Genomic DNA, 23,026 nt, shown 5'->3' on the forward strand with positions numbered 1-23,026 from the left:
CTAAATCAAGCGGCCAGGCCACCCAGGCAGCTCAGAGCCATACAAATGAATCGCATGCAAGGCCCTGGACTTTCGACCAGGTGCACCGAAGAGATTTTCCCGTGTTGGGTTTACTGGAATAAGGATGTCGTCGAGCACCGCGGACAGGAAACTTTCAGTTTATTATAGTCGAAAACAGAAAACGTTGTTACAAATCCATGTTTTCAATCTGATTTGGACTTTGGCTTTAGTTCGTGTTTCACGTTTTTCTAAGTCCCAGTTCCTTAACCTCCCCGGACCCTAACGGATCTAGGCCTGTGGCATCGCTCCTTTAGTTAATGGGAAATACACACGGTTTTTAAACTAGGAGACTTTTTTTTTTTTTTTTTTTAGCAATATCTACAAGTTGACTTTGATATGAAAGAGTTCACCTCTTCCTAGAACATCGGTGCTGAAAACCTGATTCATCCCCGCTGACAACTTACTCCTGGATTTATCTTGAGTAATAACCGACGGGGACAGAAGTTTGGAAAAGGGCTGCTTGGCGGGGCCTGAGTTGTGCAATCTAATGTTTAGATCAAGGGGCCTGAGTCATAGCATTTATCTAAGCAACGCAATATGAGGAAAACCCTTCAGTCCATCCGGCCCCGAGTTAAAAATAGACACTGGACAAACGTTTATATAGGTGTGTGTATACACATATGTACATACATTACAGTTCTCAAGTGGGAAAAGTAAATTATTATGAGATACAAAGTACACAATGCAGAAATTTTTTTCATTCCAGGAATTGCTCTTTGCAACAATTTCTTTTCAAATGCATTTTTCTCCAAGCTATGGTAAGATATTTTATCAAAAGATGCAGAGCGAGATCTGAATCAGGGTTTTCCCACGGACTTGGGAATGGACAGGAGCACTTATAGCCCCGCACCTATGATAGCAATGTCCGCTTGCCAAGGAATGATGATGTAACATTAGGAAAACAATACGCGTATTGCAAGTTTAGCTAGCAAGAAATTACAGTCTGTAGCACGAATTTAATCCTCATATTTCCAGAGGTGTACTTGTCTCTGGTAATTAACTTAACTAGGACATCAGTTCTCAAATATCTATCCAGGAAGTCTTTATTACAATTTTAAAAACCCATTGCTGTGTTTCATCATAAAATAATGTGATAATTCTAATCTCGCCCAAGGCACGGAAGCTCCATAATACATTTTGAAGAGTAAGTCATTGTTGCAGGAACTTCTTGGAGATTAATATGCGAGATGGATCAAATAATAGCAATCACACACTTATGCCCCACTTCCAGTATCAGGATGGGGGTTCATTGATTCATGACCATTAATCGCAATAAAATATACCCCAGGAAATCAGAGAAGGGGCTATATAGGTGGAGGTGGGGGTACCCAAATATTTGGGACATTCTACTTTTTAGCCCAATCTAATAGGCTTGATAATCACAACTACAGGCTAATCAACCTCACTAACAGGTGAATACCCAAGGTAGAGGCAGACCTATGCGTATTGTACAGCACTGCTTACACCTTGTAGCACTATGGAAATATTTAGTAGTAGTAGTAGTTTAAGAGATCATTGATCACAACTAATTTTGTCCATCTCAAATTAATATTTTCCATAGCAAGCAATCAGTGGGCACTGCAGGCATCTAACATTCTGTTCTGACTTGAGGCGGTCAATTTCCAAAGGGATGTAGCCAGGAAACTATGGTGCTACCCAGCTAGAACCTCTGCACAGCAGCTAAAACTATACCTGTTCTTTCACCAAAACATGGACTTTTAGCAGGACTAACACCCCATACCAACTGAATTTTAAGAGATGTGTACGGTTTTGCCCTACCCCTCCACCCATAGAATTAGCAGGTGCAGATCTGGGGGCACTTTTGTACCCATGAAACCTGCTCCTAATTTTCAAAGGGAAACTTCCTAGTAGGTACAAATTTTCATGGACACAACTCCGCTGGGCCAGTGAAGACTACTCCTAGAATATGTAATATCAGAGAGAAATACGTTCAGTTTAAAATGTCTGCCCCTGACAAAAAACACTCCGTGTTTAAGTGAGGGGTGGGGAGGACATGTAATGAACTCTGAGCAAAAAAGATAAGGAAGGAGAAGAGGCTGAGTGTCTGTGTCAAAGCAGATCCTGGCAGAGAAACCCGGATGAATAGAGCCTCTGTGGCGGGATAGGTTTCCTTAAATATATATTATTATATTTAAAATGGGAGAGGAGGAATAGCAGCCTAGCAGTTAAGACCAGCAGGCTGAGAACTAGGGAAGCCAGGGTTGAAATCCTGCTGATACCTCTTGTGACCTTGGGCAACTCCTACTTGTGACCTCCTTAGGTTGAACTTGAATTTGTAACTTGCCTTGAGCTACCAACGAAGCTATACAAATTAAATCTAAAATAAAAAAATAAAAATGATTACATAAACATCTCTCAACAAGGGAAGACAGCAACAAACTACAGAGTGAAAAGACAGCAGCCTAACAGCAGATAATGACACCTCATGCGTGAATGATCACTGCATGACGGCCTTCTCTTCCCTGTATTCTGTTGCTGATGTGCCCTTGTCCTCACCAATGGTGAAGGAATCCTGACGCACAGTCTCATAATTGCAACTCGTTGCCAACGCTGCTGGCTAGGGGTTTGCTGTTTTAAAACAACACGGCAATCAGATAGTTACATCATTTTATGTCATTTCCCATTTGAAACACCTCAAAGGAAAAAAACTAATGAAATCTCATTTAATGATGTTGTTTTAGTCTGTGCTGTTAGTAAAGTCCAAGCGCTGTAAAAATGTAGATGGCACTAAAACCAAACAAACGAATGGGATGCTGTACATGAGGAAAACGAAACGATAAAAATGTCATAGATCTTGATCAAAATACAATGACCCAAAACATCCTTTTCCATGCACACGCCTCCTGCTAGAGGTGGCAAGTCAGCCAGGACATCCATGGTGCCTAGCGAAAGCCAGTGCATTATATGCTGGCAATATGATGGTATACTACAATATTTCCACAATATACAAAGCATTGGTGAAAACTCATCAAAATTATTTGTGTAATAGATTCATGTCTACATTTTCAAATTTAGAAAGATGTTTTTTAAGCAGCTGCTGGATTTTTAATTTTTTCTTAAGTTTTATTGCAGATTTTAGTCTGTTCATCTACTGGTCATCAACTTTCCCATTGTGTTTTTTCATAGGCACACCATGAGCCAGCTGTTTTCTACAAGAAAGCCTGATCTGTGGGGTCTTTGGTTCTTAAGCTTGGCTTTCAGTTTCGGAAAGAAGTTTGTTTTGGTGGAAACTGTCTTGATCAGACAAACCTAAAACATTTCCAAGGTTTATTTCCTCCACATCTATTCATCATTCCTCCAACAGTATTCTTCCTGTTAAAGGAAAGCCATGCTCAGCAACTACAATAAACAAACGAAAAACAGAAATCTATGCCCCTTTCTTGATCAGCTTCCTTTTTAGTTTCCAGGGTGCCACTAGAACATTTATTTGAAGTTTTTGTAAAAAGCACCTAAGATATTCTTCAGCATGTGACCGTGTTATCAGCATACATCAGAATTAACAGCACCTTGAATCAATAACAAGCGTGAATACAGCCTAAATTACTCTACACTGGCCGTAACTGAAGAAAGTTAAGGAAAAAAATGAAAACAAAATCAACTATGTGACCATGATAAACACATATCTCCTTGAGCCTCTGGCCCTTGAAATAAAGGAGCTGTGAACCCTTCCCATTTAAGAACATAAGAACATGCCATACTGGGTCGGACCAAGGGTCCATCAAGCCCAGCATCCTGTTTCCAACAGAGGCCAATCCAGACCATAAGAACCTGGCAAGTACCCAAAAACTAAGTCTATTCCATGTTACCATTGCTAGTAATAGCAGTGGCTATTTTCTAAGTCATCTTAATTAATAGCAGGTAATGGACTTCTCCTCCAAGAACTTATCCAATTCTTTTTTAAACCCAGCTACACTAACTGCACTAACCACATCCTCTGGCAACAAATTCCAGAGTTTAATTGTGCGTTGAGTAAAAAAGAACTTTCTCCGATTAGTTTTAAATGTGCCCCATGCTAACTTCATGGAGTGCCCCCTAGTCTTTCTATTATCCAAAAGAGTAAATAACATTTAAAGACCTCCTGGACAAAGATTCACAGACTGATTACCTTACTGCCGAGCATTGCTCTTGCAAATTAACTCCAGACCACTTCTTTCTGACACGCTGATTTATGATGGGACTTTTTGCTTGGTCTGTCTGTGACTATTACGAGTCTGGGGCTCGGTCACTGGCTATTTCAGGGCTTCCCAAACCTGTTCTGTGGACCCCACAGCCAGTTGGGTTTTCAAGATATGCACAAGGAATATGCATGAGACAGATTTGCATAGCATGATCAGATATGCATATTCCTTGTGGATATCCTGAAAACCCAACTGGCTATGGGGACCCCAGAGCAGGTTTGGGAAGCCCTGGGCTATTTAATTGCATCTACTCTTTTATTCTTAAGCATCTCACCTCTTGCTTTGAGACATGCACCAAACAGGGGCAGGCAATCTTCAGTCCCCGTAGACACCAATCCACTCGGGTTTTCAGGATAGCCCTAATGAATATGCAAATCATCTTCATGCATACCCATTAGGGTTATCCTGAAAACCTGAACGGATTGGCATTTGTCTACCCCAGGCATGAAAACGGACTGGCATTTGTCTACCCCAGGCATGAAAACATGCTTTATGTTTTAGGCTTCCCCTGCCTCATGCTGCTACTTTCTCACAGCAAAGTTTATCGGTGAATTTCCACATACAATGATGTTAAGAAAAACTCCACTGAAAGTTCTAGTGATGAACCTTTCTAACTGCACAAGACAAATTAAGTTTGCCACTTGATAGATTAGTAGTGTGCCATTAGATAATGAGGTACTGGATTGTTCAGGCTACAGGTTAGGATATAAGTTTTACAAATGGAATATTGCAGAATTAATACTAAAAACTTACTAAGCTACCTGTGCCTTCACCTTTCACTGCATTGCAAATTAATATCCACATGCTATGTCCAGAGACAACCAGGCAGTGCAACTATCTGCTTTTCAGTTGCTGACCCCATGCTCATCTGTTAAAGACTCAGCTACCTAGTTTCTTTCAGATTTTTACAATAACTGCAATCATAGAGGTCGATGCAAAAAGCTCAACAGTACAACTGTACTGTGAAATTCAGCACACAGATTCTTAACCAACAAGCTAATGGATGCTAGTGCATCAGGAGTTAAAATATGTGCCGGTTTTTCGATTTTTAACGATTTTTAACAATTTTTCACGATATTTTACCCCCCCCAAACGGCAACAATACGATTCCCTCCCCCTCCCAGCCGAAATCGATCGTTAAGACGATCGAGGACACGATTCACATCCCGACTGCTCTCTACATTAAAGGTGGGGGTGGAAGGGAAATAGAACCAAGAGCTAAGAGAAACAGATAAGTATGAGAGAAAATATGTGTGAAGCTTGCTGGGCAGACTAGATGGGCCATTTGGTCTTCTTCTGCCGTCATTTCTATGTTTCTATGTTTCTATGTTTCTATGTGCACAAACCGGAAAATGTGCCTGATGAAAAGGATTAATGCACAGCAAACATGATGTATGCACACAAAAAAGCTTTCTGCGCTGAGAACATTTTTTGTGCGCATAAATCATATTTTCTGCACATAAATTCCCCGGTCCCGGCACTTGAGTTAAGAGCACAAGATGTGTGAGGAGCACAAAAGTTATGCTCCTGGCTCTCTGCTCCATAAATCGTACCTTACGCATGGAAAACATGTTTTCTGCACATGAAATATGAGTTATGTCCATGAATCATGTTATTTGCATGCAAAGCATGTTTTCTGCACATAAAATCTGGACTGCAGCTCCTGGCACCGGAACATCAGCTCTGGAAACGTGCCTCCACCTCCGACTAGGAGATAACGTTCCCTTGCTAAGAAGCCAGCGCCTCTCTCACTGGGGAGTAACAGCCACGGGATTTCCATGCGAGGGTGCTAAGGAATGCACACAGATGTAAGCACACATTTCCTGTGCACAAAGCTCCTTGCTCCATCAGCAGTAAAGTTTGCACACCAAAAATGTGCACACAACTGAGGGTTGTGTGCACATTGTGTGCAAAAGGCTCACCCTTTTGCATCAGCCCCATAAACTGGCTTTCACTGCCAGCGGACTTCACTGTTTCCAATCCTTCCTTCTCACCATCCTTAAGCAGGCACCTCCAAGATATCCATCCTCTCTTAAGAACATAAGAACATAAGAAATTGCCATGCTGGGACAGACCAAGGGTCCATCAAGCCCAGCATCCTGTTTCCAACAGAGGCCAAAAACCAGGCCACAAGAACCTGACAATTACCCAAACACTAAGAAGAACCCATGCTATTGATGCAATTAATAGCAGTGGCTATTCCCTAAGTATAATTGATTAATAGCCATTAATGGACTTCTCCTCCAAGAACTTATCCAAACCTTTTTTGAACCCAGCTACTCTAACTGCACTAACTACCTTCTCTGGCAACAAATTCCAGAGCTTTATTGTGCGTTGAGTGAAAAAGAATTTTCTCCGATTAGTCTTAAATGTGTTACTTGCTAACTTCATGGAATGCCTCCTAGTCCTTCTATTATTCGAAAGTGTAAATAACCGAGTCACATCTACTCGTTCAAGACCTCTCATGATCTTAAAGACCTCTATCATATCCCCCCTCAGCCGTCTCTTCTCCAAGCTGAACAGCCCTAACCTCTTCAGCCTTTCCTCATAGGGGAGCTGTTCCATCCCCTTTATCATTTTGGTTGCCCTTCTCTGTACCTTCTCCATCGCAACTATATCTTTTTTGAGATGCGGCGACCAGAATTGTACACAGTATTCAAGGTGCAGTCTCACCATGGAGCGATACAGAGGCATTATGACATTTTCCGTTCTATTAACCATTCCCTTCCTAATAATTCCTAACATTCTATTTGCTTTTTTGACTGCTGCAGCACACTGAGCCGACGATTTTAAAGTATTATCCACTATGATGCCTAGATCTTTTTCCTGGGTGGTAGCTCCTAATATGGAACCTAACATCGTGTAACTACAGCAAGGGTTATTTTTCCCTATGTGCATCACCTTGCACTTGTCCACATTAAATTTCATCTGCCATTTGGATGCCCAATCTTCCAGTCTTGCAAAGTCCTCCTGTAATGTATCACAGTCTGCCTGTGATTTAACTACTCTGAATAATTTTGTATCATCCGCAAATTTGATAACCTCACTCGTCGTATTCCTTTCCAGATCATTTATATATATATTGAAAAGCACCGGTCCCAATACAGATCCCTGAGGTACTCCACTGTTTACCCTTTTTCACTGAGAAAATTGACCATTTAATCCTACTCTCTGTTTCCTGTCTTTTAACCAGTTTGTAATCCACGAAAGGACATCGCCTCCTATCCCATGACTTTTTAGTTTTCGTAGAAGCCTCTCATGAGGGACTTTGTCAAACGCCTTCTGAAAATCCAAATACACTACATCTACCGGTTCACCTTTATCCACATGTTTATTAACCCCTTCAAAAAAATGAAGCAGATTTGTTAGGCAAGACTTCCCTTGGGTAAATCCATGTTGACTGTGTCCCATTAAATCATGTCTTTCTATATGCTCTACAATTTTGATCTTGAGAATAGTTTCCACTATTTTTCCAGGCACTGAAGTCAGGCTCACTGGTCTATAATTACCCGGATCGCTGCACTCCTGGCAGCTTCAAGGCAAGGATATGCTGCACTCCTGGCAGCTTCAAGGCACGGATACGCTGCACTCCTGGCAGCTTCAAGGCACGGATACGCTGCACTCCTGGCAGCTTCAAGGCAAGGATACGCCGCACTTCTGGCAGCTTCAAGGCAGGTTAAAGCATCAGGATCAGGAACAAGGATTAAGACAGACCTCAGTGCTGGAACAAGGACATCTGGAACAGCAGGAACAACAGGACTGGAACACGGATACTGGAACAGGAGACACCTCAGGGCTGGAACATGGACATCTGAAACAGCAGGAACATCAGGACTGGAACACAAGTCAGTCTTCCCTGCCCTCTAGGCCTCTTTGCTCAGATATCTTTCTTCATTACCTTTCTTCATTACCTTTCTCTCATCTCCATCATTGGTTGGATTTTTGCTTCCGCCTTTCCATCAGCATTTACTTTCCCCTCTCCATTCCCCACACTGGTCCAACAACCATCACTCTTGTTACTCTCTTCTGAATCAAACAGGCGTATGAAAATATTAATGCAGAGAAATAAACTAGGTAAGTAGTCCTGTAGACCAGCGTTTCCCCAACCATCATGGCACGCTGGTGCGCCCTCAGAGCTGATCACGTGTGCCATGGAAAAGTCACCACTGCCTGATGCTCAGATCCGGGCCAGCACCTCACAGCAACAAGACTCAACAGTGATAGCTCTTGAACATGCAAGTGGCTCCTGCCTGAGAACATGTGTAATCATGCATGCCTCTTCTAACTTACTTACAGCATGCGCCCTGCAGTTTGGTAATTAATGGGCAGCACGCAGAGCATGGATGGCTGGGGCCCTGCTTTGTGTGGTCCCCCTTATTCTCAGGTTAGGGGAGAGGGTACCCTGCACACTGGATACAACTCATTCTGAATGTTGGGAGCAGCAGTGGATGAACTCTGGCAGCCACGTGCAACAGGCAAACTAACCATCCAAGCCGGCTTCTCCCTCATCGTGCACTTGTACACAGAGGAAAACTGGCCCATGGTGAGGATTTCATGTCTCTGCCCCCTCTCTCCCTTTGTTTTAAAATTTGAAAGAGAGACTGGTGAGGCTGTCAGCATTTCCCTAACTCTTCTGTTGTCCACTCTACCTGCCCCACGGAGGGTGGTGTGCCACACAAAGTTTTTATTAATGGAGGTGTGTCTTGGGCTTGAAAAGGTTGGTCTGCAGCAGTGTTTCCGACTGCCTTGTTTTCAGACTTTCAGGTCTGATGCTTCTAAATATGCTCCAGAAGCAGAGTAGATAATCAACGTAACATTGCTCTCCACCCAATGCATTCTTGGCTTCCTGCATGCATCACTCTCCTTGTCCCAGAGACATATTTGGCACCTGGAGCCATAATTTACCTACTTTCACCCAACTCTATTCATTTTCTGTTAATTCGTCTCTAATATGTGGAGGTAGAACAAAACTAGGATCAAAAGGAAAAGCCCCTGCAAGGACATTCAAGGCAGCCATTCACCTTTCATCTCGGTTTCAAAAACCTAAACGAGGTAATCCCCTAACAGGAGAGTCTGCGTGACCTCACGGCACAGCAGGGTCACCGCTCCTTACACAGAGCACTCTCTGGCTGAAACCAGGCTAGGTTCTTTTATAAGTCACCTGAACAAATAGCTGGAAGATTTAATTCACACAGTGTGTGCAAAACACACCTTCCTTCTCCTGCCCCTCCTCCCTCAGTCACTTGAAAAAGCAGCTGCAGAAAGCACATGACCCGGGCAGGTTTTTAAATCGTCTCCATTGTCCAAGCAGTGCATGCGCCTTTTAAAAGTGGAACAGTTGGGGCTTAGCCCACGGTTTTCCTCATCAGTCAGCGAATGTTTGTTTAATCAGTTGACACATTAAGTGATTTTTTTTTCCATTAGAAGGCAACTTGTGTATTTACTAAATGCCAGTTCCCTTACTCTGAACTACAGCAACACATTAAAGCAATGGCCGACTGCCTGTCAAATCTCTTACCTAAACAGGCAGAGGTAATAGTGCAAGTGGTTAGTTTATTTCACAGACCTCTAGTGGTTTTCTTACAAACGAAAACACTGTTACAAACTCATAGAAACTTAGGACGTTGGTAAAGACCATGAGGTCCATCCAGTCGGCCCATTTCCATCTCATATGACAATCTTTGCTTCCAGAAACAACTGGTTATTTTTTTCCGTTGCTAGAAACTCGGAATCTGTAACTAATAGATGACAACAGATAAAGCCAAGTAGCTCGGCCAGTCTATTCAATTACTAGGCACACTGCTAAGGATATAACCCAGTTTTCAGTCCTAGATGTATAACCAGGTCTAAGATATCAGTTCCTGTTGTCTTATTCTTTGGTTCTCTACATCCTAGCTAAATAAGCATTCTCGTTCCTATATTTAACATCTTTCATCCACCATCACTCACCCACCCAACCCATGTCTTACCTCCCGGGGATAAGGAGTATGGGGATTAGGGGGCGTGAAAGCCTGGAGAAGATAAGTAACAACTGTACACACAAAAACCTTCCTGCAGTAATTACGAACTCCAGCCTGGAAGAGTCCAAGTGACCTACCTAGCCATTGATCTCTAGACAACTTATATTGTCAAAGAGAACATGTTTGGATAAAACTTGTTCCCTTGAGGGTGATGACTTGTGAGATCTTCACAGACCCTTGTACTGGATTTATAGATAACAATTCTAAAAAAAACCATTTCATTTTGCTAAATCCAAAAATATTTACTAGGTTGAAATACTACCCATACCAATATGACACTATTTATCCTCAGGGATGGAAAATCACTTTAAATTAAAAGGCTGGTTTTTCTGTTATTCAAGGCTTAGCGTCTCTGGTGACTGCTCAAGCCACTGCAGAAACTTCCAGGAAATTATATGGCTGAGGTTCTCAGAACTGTCCTGATGACCCCCCAGTTAGTTGGCTTTTCAGGATATCTGTGGTGAATATGCATGAGATAAATTTGCATATACTGGGTCTCCACTGTGGATGTCCTGAAAATGTGACTGGAGGTTAGGTCAATAGGACAGACTTGGGAACCACTTATTGTACAGTTTCACAGCCATTGCCTGATACGATCCACAATAGTATAAGGTCAGCCAAGTTCGTGGCACTTAGAAGAAACTGTGAAACACTGAGAAAAGTCATTGCTAAAATTAATTTTGCCTCCAAAGAGAGTAAATCACCAATACAGCTATGGGTGTGTGCATAGTCTCTGCTTCTGCCAGGTCAGTGCTAACAGGCTAATCTCGCCCTGGGTTTATCCAACTCTCGTTCCACAAATGTCGGGATATTTCTGACTGAAAATGCAGGAGAATTCTCAGAATGCAATGGGAGATGGGTGGAAAAACCACAGACTGGGGGCAACCCGATAGCTCAGGTGGACCATCCACACAGTGGTGCATCACCATGTGGAAGGTCCCGGAGTCTGGACTTCCATTCCCCGGAGTCAGCTGGGGCTGAGGATACTGCAGAGGCTGCGCTCACAGTCCCCGGAGGACAGGGAGTCATGGTCATTGCTTAAAGATGACATCTGGTGGTTGTATTCAGGGCCCACGGTTCCAGAAGGTACATGGACCCTTGGCCAACTGGGGATAGGGGAGGGGAGATATAAAAATAGGAGGGAAATCTCCAGGTAATTGCAAAGGAAGGCTCCTGGTGCCATGTCCCAACCCTGGTTCCAAATGAGTGGAAGTACACAGGAGCAAATCAGCCCAGCCATTGCTTCGACAGCCCTCGGCCTGAGAGGACTGAAGGGGGTGGGGGCAGGTGGCAGGGAGGTCACAAGCCATGGCTTCTTCTGAAATCGCGTGGACATTGACTCTAAGCACAGCCACTTGGTTTTCTTATTCAGCGATTACTGAGACACCTTCAGCTGCCAGGGACCTTGAACGCTGGCTCCATAACAGGATTTGAATGCAAGTCGTGGGCGGGGCTATGACGGACTGGTTGAAACGATACCTTTAAACCAAACAAATACAAATGTACAGTGAAGAGAGAGAGGCAATTAATGGTAAGGAAGCACGCCGTAATTGTACCTGTTCACTGCAAGCGTCAGGTGGTCTGTACACCCTTTAATCTTGTTCTGAGCTTCTAGGTGAGTCATTTTCTCCGTGCTCTCCCCATTGATAGCCAGAATAACATCTCCTGGATACAGGTTAGCCAGAGCCGCCTTGCTCCCGGGATTAATCTGTAGAAGAGGAGGAATGATGGCTGTTACCTGTCAATGCACAGATTTCTTGAATTTATTTATACAGTCTAACAGCTGAAGAAGAAATAGGAAACTTAGGGAGAAGGGATGGAAAGGAACCCGGTAGGAGATGAGCAGGGACAGAGGAAGAAATGAACCTAAAAGTGAGGAGAAAGGAAGAGAGGAACCTGAAAAGGGAGGGGAATCTCGGGGAATGGGTATAAGCGAGGAGGCCAAAAGAAGATTCGGGAAGGTAAAGTCACAAAGAGGACAGGCTCCAGCTGTCGATTTCATAATATTTGCGGAACTACCCATGGATTTACTGCTGTCATCCAGGGCGGCAGGCTCAAAGATTTCCAGGACCCCGTTTTAGCAGCCAGCACTTAATAAAGCCTTCAAAACAGGTCTATTCCAGCTGATACAGCTGTGTGGTAGCTTGGAGGCCGTGAATCCCAGAGGACTGATTTATCAGGCACAGCGGCGGGTGAAACACTGCAGGAACCAGACTCAATGTCTTCTCCGTCCAAAGTGTCAAAAAAAAAAAAAAAGGCAAAACAGCAAATCTGAAGGAGCAGTGTTGGAATTTTTTCACTTAAGTCTTCTCCACCACCTTTTTTTTTTAATTTTTTTTTTTTTTTTAAACCTCTTAATCTTTGCTGTTGCCGCCCATTCCTTGTGCAGGGATGGACCGGACAAAATTATATGAAGATGTGAAAAGAGAGAGGGGAATAACTAGTTTTGATGTTTCTATTCATGTAAAGCACTTGTTGCTGATTTTCGTTTAATGTGAACCGATGAGATGTTCCCAGCGTTCATCGGTATATAAAAACTTCTAAATAAATAAATAAATGTAAGACAGGACAAGTACAACTGCTATGTTTATTGATTTATTGTTTCGGGATTTACGAAGCTGTTGAAATATTGTCACACATTTAAAACTTAATAAAGTATAAAAAAAAAAATAAAATAAAATAAAAAAAGCCATCTCTACCCCAGGGAATTTTATTTTATTTTATTTTTCCATTTCTTTGTTTTCTTTCCACTACTTAGAATTTTGGCAGGTAAACACAGGGCTTCCTTTCCAGTCATCAGCAGCCTGATTTAATCAGATTCCTGATGTTGGAAGCGGCTAATTAGGCTCCTTTAACAGCCTTTGCTTCCTGACCTGAGGCAAATTATAGGGTGGTAATGTTCTAGTGCTACCCCCCTCCTCCCCCCCCCCCCCCCATCAAAGGGGCCTGGGAGAGAGAGCCACAGAAGGACTAAAGAGACCACACCATACAATTTACAAATTACGGGAAAAGAGTGACCCTGCTTCCCACGGTGACCGACAGCCCCGACACATTGCCCATTGCTCTGGTTCACCGTGAGCTGCCGGACAGGCCGGGTCCCGGGCATGGGCTGCTTTCCCTTGCAGATCAACGGGCGACGACGTGGTGGCCTCTCTTGCCCTTGCCTTGCAATGGCGCTGACCATAAAACACCTCTAAAAGAGAGGTTTAGGAGGACTTGGGTTCCATTTTGCTCTTTTGCCCAATTTCAAAGCCTCTGTGTAAGGAACCAAGGTTTTAAGGGCAGCCTCCTGGCCAGAGCCTGCTATCTTTAGAAGGAAGGACTGAATCCGTGTGTGCCGGCAATGTAAAAAAAATAAATAAATGCACATTTAGAGCGCAGGTGTAACCCTGAATTCAGGGACTCCTCCCTGAGTCACAGAGCAATGACACTCAATACCGGGGCTAAGTCACAAAACACATCCAACTCTATTTAAGCCCCATCTAGTGGATTCTTTTTTTTTGGGGGGGGGGGGAGCCTGTGAGTTCTGAGGGTCTATTTCCAAGTACCCAAAAAACCCCAGAGGAACAGGTGAATGGTGGTCCCGCATCAAGTCTTCTCTAAAGCACATAGCAGGCTTCCTCCCAGGTAAATCCATACTCCACAGTAACTGTGTGGTCTCTCCTCTCTGTTGGCGGGCTTACGTTCCTCCGTATATCACCAGAGAACTATTCTGAAGGGTTAAGCGCACGGTGGGCGCCACCACTTCTCCTGCTTCCGCCAGGTCCTCTTCTTCGCCAAGGTTTGACGCTCCCTGGCTGAGAGAACCGGACAGGAATAAACCGTATCCCAAACAAAAAAAACAGAAAAGGGAGGCTGGAAAAACTTCCTTGCAACTGAAGTTCCAAAATAAAGAATCTGCTCTAACCTCAGAAGGGTAAATCAATTAAAATGCTTCTCTAGTCTCCAAATAATCCGTGCCCCTTGTGAACTGGGCCCGGAGTTTCTCCAGGAAAAAGGGGAACTGAGAATAAACACTCCTCCGCCATTGAGTAGGAACACAAAAATCCACCGCTGCTCTCGGGGGTCTGGGTCTTATATAGATACAGGAAGCAACCACTGCAGCAGTCTCACGTGGGGGTGCTGTGGCATCCGTGGTATCTTCCTTTCTCCTCCCAACGTCACAGCTCTTCTACAAGGCCGTGCACCTTGCTAGGGATCCTAGCGGGGCCCTGCCGTGGGAACCCGGGTTTATTTTGAGAGCTGCGTAAAGGAATGCACTTTCCCAGACTTTACTTTCTGGTTAACCTGCATATCAGAAGTAAAATATAAATTTTGCCTAGAGTTGCATACAGTGCAACCCCATCACATGTGTCTCTGTGAAGACGAATGGCCCGGACTTTCCAGAATTACACTGACGTCTTTCCTTTGTAAACTGGCAGCAAGGGGTTTCTTCTGAAGCGACTGATTTCACCGGAGTAACATCTGAAAAATGCTGCAAGCTCCAGGCCGGAATACAAAACATTTTCTATTTTGCCCAGTCCAGCACAGCCCTAAAGTGTTTGTGGGGCGTTTTAGCAAAACAGAAGCTAAAGCCATGTGAAGGTCAGACCCCGGCATGAATGGAACCGCGTGAGTCACTCTTTCCACCTGCTTTCCTACCCTACGTTATCAGTGTGCATGGTTAAACTAATTAGGTCCTCGCTCTCATAATAACCCAGTACTAGTTTTTCATTTCCCGTTTATTTTGCTGGCTCCAATGTACTTTATAATTACAATGACAGAGAATGGCTGATTTACTTCCCCTCCCCCCTCTTAGCTTTTAGATTAGGAAAACATTTAAGGCAGTTATTGGCTATAAACAAACAGAATGATGGGTATGATGTAGTTATGTAAACAGTGTAAGGTTAAATAAATGATAAAATAAGCACATGTTACTATTTTATCTCCTAGCATGATCACTTTCATGGCAAAGAACAGGCTAGCCTTCATGTTTCACTGTCTTTCGGGTGTCACCAGCAGAAAACCTGGTTTATCATCCATGGCTTAGTTTGCTCTAACCTAGTGAAAGGAGTATTTAACTCTTGTCAGCTTGTCACAAAGCAGGGTAGAGGGGCAGGAAAAGGTTTTACCCACCTAAATGCGGGAGCTGCTGGTTAAACCGCTGCTTTAACCAATTTCTCCCCACTGTTCAGATAAACTTCGCCTTCTAAATTCACAGGGTGGGCAATTTTTAGGTGGGGGGGGAAGGAATGGCTCCAGGGGCATTCCTGGGGTGTACTTACGACTTAGCCAATTAGCACTGATATTCAACCCTAAATGGCTAAGGCAACCCCAACTGCACAAATGAGACTGTGATGGATGTTAAACGGCGCCAGAACACCGTGCGTCGCGTGCCGAAGGGGCGCAACAAAGGAGCACTCCCCTTTGTGCACCCCTTCGTGCATCCCGTAATGTTAGCCATTCCCCATGTTCTTTTATATCCCTTGTTAAACAATCTCCATATTTAAATGTTTAATGTATTTGACAAAGGTAACGCATGAGTTCCTGATAATTTTGTTTAAATGTAAACCGATGTGATATGTAAAATCGAACACCGGTATATAAAAATAAATAGCAATGCTCAAATCTAGCCTGTCAATTTTTGACCAACCAGAAGTAGGAGAATTTTCAGCTGAAATTCTAGTTAGTTAGATTTGGCTAAAAATTCAGCTATAGATAATAGCCAAAATTAAACCAGTTATCTTATAGGCTCGGTCAGACCCTGATTCAGGCACAGGCAACAGAGGCAAATCGCCCAGGGCATCAAATTTTGAAACCGCCAAAGAGGAGTGCAACTGTGCCAAGGAGGAGCCTGCTCCAGCCGTCCACTTCAAAGGGGCACTGACATGGCACTCTGGAGAGGAGTGGAGGCAGAGGGACTTCACCCATTATCTGATCTCCAGGGTTTCCTACCCCTCCCAGTCTCCAATGCCGCATATGGGCACTCAGATCCTGAATCCGGCCGTGGGTTCACTAGATCTCTGAAAATTTACCTCAGATGTATTAAGTTAATCTAATCAATGAAGTATCACCAACAAATTTGTTGCTGTGTGTTCAAAGTTTTTGAGGAGGATGAAGAGGATGACCATACAGCATCATTCACTGCCATTCTATAAAATTCTAACCAAAATAAATGCAACGCTTACAACTTGTTGGTTGTATCCAGGGTTGTCCTCCCCCAAGGTAGGAAATTGTCATGCTGGGTCAGACCAGGGGTCCATCAAGCCCAGCATCTTGTTTCCAACAGAGGCCAATCCAGGCTACAAGTACCTGGCAAGTACCCAAACACCAAGAAGATCCCATGCTACCTTGTTTTGTTAGTATAGGTGAAATACATCCTATATAGTTTATCATGCTGTTAAAGTGCATGGTAATGCCCTGCTTCTCATTTATGTATTTAAAATTATTTGTTTGCCGCACACTCCAACGATCATGGAGGTTTACAGTATTAAAACACACATAAAAGACACATAATCAAGATCAAACACAGGCAAAATGGCAAATCAGCTTGAACAGAATTTACTCAGTGATGGCAAAGTAAGAGCCAGACTCAAATTATGTCCGTGAGATATAATAGTAGGATTATTCTAGACTGCTGATAGATAGGGTTCGAAACCTCAGGGCTTCAAGAGTTCATTATCCCAAAGGCTTGTTGAAAGAACCATGTTTTCAGGGCTCTTTTGAAAATCTCAGTGCCTAACATGACTCTAAGCTACTCAGGCATTGCATTCCATATCATCGGTCCCTCCATTGATGTAGCACAGTGTTTTGACCTCCTCCAGATGAGCATCCCTTTCATAATGCTCCTCCCTTTCATAATGCTCCTCTCTCTTTCTCCGTTTCTCTTCCTGCAGATCAGCAGAGATGTTTGTTGATGTCCAGGTCAGAGAAGTCTTCCCGGGTCTTAACTAACCTGTGCCCATCCAAGTAAAATGCAGCCATGGAACAAAGCAAAGCCAGAGAGAGTAACTTGGCAGGAAAGGCAAAGCCATCAATGAAGACAAATAATCAAAGATAAAGTCAGCAAATAAGCGACATAAAAATCACAGCAGGGATATCAGTGGGAAGGGTAATGTTCAAAGCATCTCCATGCCATTGCCTACACTGTCTGCCTGTAAAGCTTGGCAAGTTGTGCCAGCACAGATGTAACTTTATGCACAGATAGGCGAGGGGAGGCGCTGGCACTCATGCGTGTGCTGTTGAAGTTTCAGAAGCAAGCTCGTGTATTTTCCCAGAAAAAAAAAATACTTGCAAATAGCAGGTGTGGGACTGCGCATGGACTCTTTGTAAGTGAATTTTCAAAAACGACTTGTTCCCCTTTGAAAACTGGCGCAAAGTCTATGCAAAAAAAAAATACTTGCAGACTTTACACTTCTGCACAAGGTTTGAAAGTTGCCCCCTCAAACGCTAAAGACCTCCCTGCCCCACAAATGCATTGGGGTGCATTCTTTGTAAATCACAGAATAAAAGCTGTTTTTTAAACTTAGCAAGTAGCACATTTAAGACTAATCGGAGAAATTCTTTTTCACTCAACGCACAATAAAGCTCTGGAACTTGTTGCCAGAGGATGTGGTTAGTGCAGTTAGTGTAGCTGGGTTCAAAAAAGGTTTGGATAAGTTCTTGGAGGAGAAGTCCATTAATGGCTATTAATCAATTATACTTAGGGAATAGCCCCTGCTATTAATTGCATCAGTAGCATGGGATCTTCTTAGTGTTTGGGTGATTGCCAAGTTCTTATGGCCTGGATTGGCCTCTGTTGGAAACAGGATGCTGGGCTTGATGGACCCTTGGTCTGACCCAGCATGGCAAGTTCTTATGTTCTTAGCAGGATAATTAATCCTCTTGCTTTCCTAATGGTGGTTGAGCGTTATCAGGTCCCCAGTGAGGTTGGGTGGAGAGGTATTAACCCTCTATGTTGGGTACAAGTTTTTCTTCTCAGCTGGAAAACCTCAGCTCATAGCCCAAACCCTATCCTTGGATCCTATTCAAAAGGTTGAGATATAATGGCAGAAGAAGTGAGACTCGTGAGGACTTGTTCACTAGTTCCTGGTCAGAGTCGCACTGTGATGTGTTACCATCCCCCTAGGGGGTTGTTATGGTCAAAATAATTTGAATGTATACAGCATCTTTCATACAACTCGTTTGTATTTATGAAGCATCCAATAGGATGTCAGAGCCCCCAACACACCATACCGTTTATTGAACTGGAGCTGCTAGATTACGAAAAGCCCTGGAATTGCAGGACACCCCACATCATGTAACCAATAAGCTCTGGGCCATAATGGACTGTCTGACTCAGTCCTGGCCTGAACCCCATTGCACCTACATAGAGGTCCTCAACCTGGTGTTTGGGAATCCCCAGGACCAGTCTGGTTTTCAGGATATCCATAATGAACCTGCATAAGTTACTTCTGCATACAGTGGAGGCATTGTGGGCATCCTGACAACCAGACTGATCCGGTGGAGCACCAAAGACTGGGTTCAGGATCACTCATCTGCAAGGCCCACAAGTTCAATGTGGACAAAACCAGGACTGGCTCAGCCTGGCCCGCATGACATGCAGTTTGCCTTAACGGCATAACAAAAGAAGAAAGGACCAAGGCCTTATATAACAGACCGCACAGAAAATTTAAGGTTGTATTTTTTAAGAAAGGGAAAATAAACTTCTGTCTAATTATTCTGTAAACAAAAGAAATTACAAATAAAGTCACCATAAAGCAAAAATAAGATCCAGAAGACACTAACAATGCAAGATAAACGAAATGAAGCAGTTTGCATCTGCTTGAAGTGTCTCTGGCCCAGTCTGTAGCCTTTGTGCCTTTCAGGAACAGGAACTCATTGCTTGCACCCTTGTCTGATCTCCCAGCACACTGTGTGCAGTGTTTCCAGCTGTCAAAAAAAATGAACACAGTGACACGAGAAAGAGAGCCCTGGCCCCACGCACAATGTTAGCGCCTGTCCTCTCCTTCCCACCAGTTGTCAGACCCCGTCCAAGCTGGACTGACCCTTGCACGCTGATAGATTTCCCTGCGTGTGGGCTGCCTCTTCCTGGAGTAGCAGACAGCAGCTTTAAAAATCAGACTTTGCTTCTTAGCACAATAACCTCTTATTATTTTCTGCCTCTTCAGCAAATCCCCAAGGTTGCACAAACATTATAATGAAGGCTAATAAACCACTCTTCGTTTTGGTTTCATCATGCATGCAAATCATCGCAATTAGCTTTGCAAACAGCCATGGTTGACACATTAATCCTCTAGGGCTGTAATCTGACATCCAGTTATAACTAATACCGCATATCGTTTGTAATTTACAACCTCTTTGTTTATTAAGAACTACACAGGATTTTATGTACTGAGTCCCTCGCTTACAGGCATGGAGACCAAGAGGTGGGTTAACCAGAAAATTTATATCATACAGGCTTGGTGGTTGTCCTGTCGGGCCACACAGGGTACTCTGTGTGAGATCCAAGCTTGGGTCCCCTCTCCCTCTGTCCTAAAGTGGAAGGCAAAGTTGAATGTTTGGCAGGTCCAGGAACACTGCACACAGCGGGTGGCTAAGGATTGCTCTAAAGGCAAAACTTGTTCCAGGTTTGGCCCAGAATTTTTTTTTTTCCTCACTTAAAACGCCACCATAGCTTCACCGATGCTCTTGCTGCAGAGCCATTCTGCACCGCAGCAAAAGTGTGATGCATTTGCCCCGTCCAGTCAGCTGAAAGCAAAATGCTGTTATTTTATTCTTTGTAGCAACTAGCAAATCTTTGTGACCTCCGTAGGCCAGAATGGGGGGGAAAACAGCTAATAAGAGCAGCGTTTCCCCAAGCTTGTCATGCCCAAGGCACAAATACATCAATAAAAACGTTGTGTGGCACTGCAACCTCTGCAGTGTGTGGATTTATAGGGCCGGAAGAAGAGCTAGGGAAGCACTGAAAGCCCCACCAGTCTCTCTTCCAAATGTTTAAACAATGGGAGAACGAGGGCAGAGGCACTCATGGACTCGGCACGATTAAGTGACATGCCCGTGTCCTGAGAGTAAGCTCCGGTGGCTCACCAACGCTACCAGCTTTAAGTGTGCGTGTGGTTTTTTTATATACTGTAGCTCCGTATTAAGAAGGCCTCGCTTAATGCATTAAACTGTGGCTTCTTGTTTTTGTATTAGATTTTCTACCAAGGTATCTATTGGTTTGTTTGTTTGTTTGTTTGGGGTTTTTTTTTAGTTTTTTTTGTGATCAGGTTTGATGCAACTGAATAGGAGCATCAAAACCAACTCCAGACAATCCTCTAACCCACATGGATGCCACTTCCTTTTACTGCAAAGAATTATCAGTCATTCCTAACTATTCCACATTACCTGCTCGGGAAAGGTGCTCGGACTGAGTAAGAAATGATATATTTTATTTTATTTATTTATTTAACAATTTTATATACCGACCTTCATAGTAGATTACCATATCGGATCGGTTTACAGTTTAACAAAGGGAAAAAACTAGAGTAACAAATTCACGTAAACGAAAGATAACCAAAGCAGGAATAAGTCAAAGTTACAATCAACAGGGGGCGAGAACTTGGAAGCTTGCAACAAGCTGGAAAGAAGAAAAGGCCAGTAAAGTAATTTTACCGTAGAGTGTACAAGTTACAAACTTAAGAACGGTGCTATAAGCACCGTTCTTAAGAACGGTGTACAAGTTACAAGAGTGTACAAGTTACAAACTTAAGAACGGTGCTTATAGCGAGGCATCAAGAGTTCCATTACCTCTAGGGCTGCAGTTTTCCACGTAACAAAATCATAATGCAAGGCAAAAGTGAAGTGAAATAAAACGGTGCTCTTGCGCTGCACGCTCAGCGGTGAGAGATACGCCTTTCCTTCTGCAAATGAATTTTGAACTTCGGAATAGCAGCAGATAATCTCTAGATCTCCACTTAATGGCCTGTAAGTACTCACATCTTTCAATAAACCTGTCAGCTCCTTTGCACACCTGTTTGAACAGATACTACAGGCTCTGGAGATAATGGATATTTTCCTGCTGCTTGCGGGCTCATTCACTGGAGAAAGGCATTAGACTCACTAAGGTAAAACCCTTTTCATACTGAGCACTAAGCTGTCAAAAAAAAGCACCCTCCCCCCCCCCATGAAAACTAAATGTACTTGGACAGCGTTGCTGTAAGCCATAGATAAAATGTTTGAAGACCTCTGTACTTCTAGTGAAGAACAATTATATCAGGGTGCAGGGACCACACAGGAGGCAGAACTGTTTAGCAAGCGCTTACGAGAGCACAAACCTTGCGCCCAGCTAAAAAAAACCTCAAGCTAAATCCCAGGGCCAGCCCAGTGCTTCAGTGGCGGCACTGGGCATGGCCGTGCGGAGGCGCCCTGGTTTGATCCCCGTAGTTGGGCCGGGGGATGCTGCAGAAAGCCAGCGTTCACAGAGGGGGTGGAGGGATTAAGAAAAAAAAAATCCATCCTCCCCTTTGTAATAACGCCGATTGCACTTAAAGGTTTAGTAACTCAGCCCAGACCATCGCTGCTTGTTGAAATGTCTCCCGTGCAGAGTCCTGAACTTTCTGGATGTGTTTGGGACAATGTGGTTTAAAGGGGCAGTGCGAGCCACTGCTTTAAAACACTGGCTTGCTTGCTTCTTGGCTCTGTTGTGTCCTCTTTAAGACTTTCTGCTAGGCTTCCTTTCATTTTTTTTATCCAAACACATATTATGTCTTCTGTTACAACATGTACAAAATAATGAATGGTGACCCCCGTTCTTACTCCATCCAGCCTTCAGCTCTCCGTGCTGTGCGCACTTTGCCTGTAATCGACGCGATGCCCGCGCGAGCTTCTGAGAGACTCGGCAGGGCAGCCGGCTCCGGTTATGTAGCAGAAGCTTAAAACTTCAGAGAGTTACACACATTAGGCCCATTTTCCTCCACAGACATGATGAATGAAGTATCCCGATTATTGAGGAGGTTGTTGGGGGGGGGGGGGGGGGGAGAAACGGCGGCTTCTGGTTGCTTATTTTGGTCTTGTCCCAGGGTCAGTCAATTTTGGCCAAAGGTTCACACCAAAAATGAGATGTTAGGATAAAATGTGGATAACAGCATCACGAGGGGATCCAAAGTTCAGGAAGAGCTTTCAAAGTTGAAGGATTCGATTAGGTAAAAAAAAAAAAAGCTTCACTTCACTGATCTTTTTTGGCCCGAAGAATTGTTCTGATTTTCTGGATGAAAGCTCTTCTACCCAGTGCAAATGAATGGCTCCAGGGTGCCCTGGCTCTGAAGAATGCAGAGCACGTGACTTTTGGGGGTCCTCATCTCTGCCAGGAATTTTAATGAGGTCTGGGCCTTATTTATTGTACCTCAAATTAAGTTTAACGGGACCTGGGTGAAGTTGAGCTGCTTTAGATTTTACTCTGTTGCCTGGATGTCTTTGGTTCAGTTTTTCTAAGTGTCCGCACTATCATGTGTGCTCCAAAGGGAAACCTTCTGCACGATCTCGTGAACAGACTTGTCTCCAAAATTGAGATATTTGTACTTGTCGTGTCTCTGAGCTGCACTGTGTACAAAACGAGCAATTCTTTCACCTTACTCAGTTCAGACTGTGTCAATTTTTTGTTTTCAGTTCAGAAGTTTCTTCCTGCTCCGGTTCAATCGGTATCGACATCTATTGGGCTACGTCACTAGGATCCTTCACTCGCAACTACCGGGGGAATTCCCTCTCTCCCTCCCTTTTTATACCCCC

General features: G+C 43.7%; 1 protein-coding gene across 1 annotated transcript in view; it reads right to left on the reverse strand.

The window, feature by feature from the left end:
• PDLIM4 (PDZ and LIM domain 4) overlaps positions 1 to 23,026 on the reverse strand; it is a 100,771-nt gene that overhangs the window by 65,064 nt on the left and 12,681 nt on the right. The window contains exon 2 of the mRNA XM_029583855.1: positions 11,836 to 11,987. Within this exon, the coding sequence (XP_029439715.1) occupies positions 11,836 to 11,987 (152 nt within the window). The remainder of the gene's footprint in view (positions 1 to 11,835; positions 11,988 to 23,026) is intronic.

The sequence above is a fragment of the Rhinatrema bivittatum genome, chromosome 18 (assembly GCF_901001135.1).
Source record: "Rhinatrema bivittatum chromosome 18, aRhiBiv1.1, whole genome shotgun sequence".
Lineage (NCBI taxonomy): Eukaryota > Metazoa > Chordata > Amphibia > Gymnophiona > Rhinatrematidae > Rhinatrema > Rhinatrema bivittatum.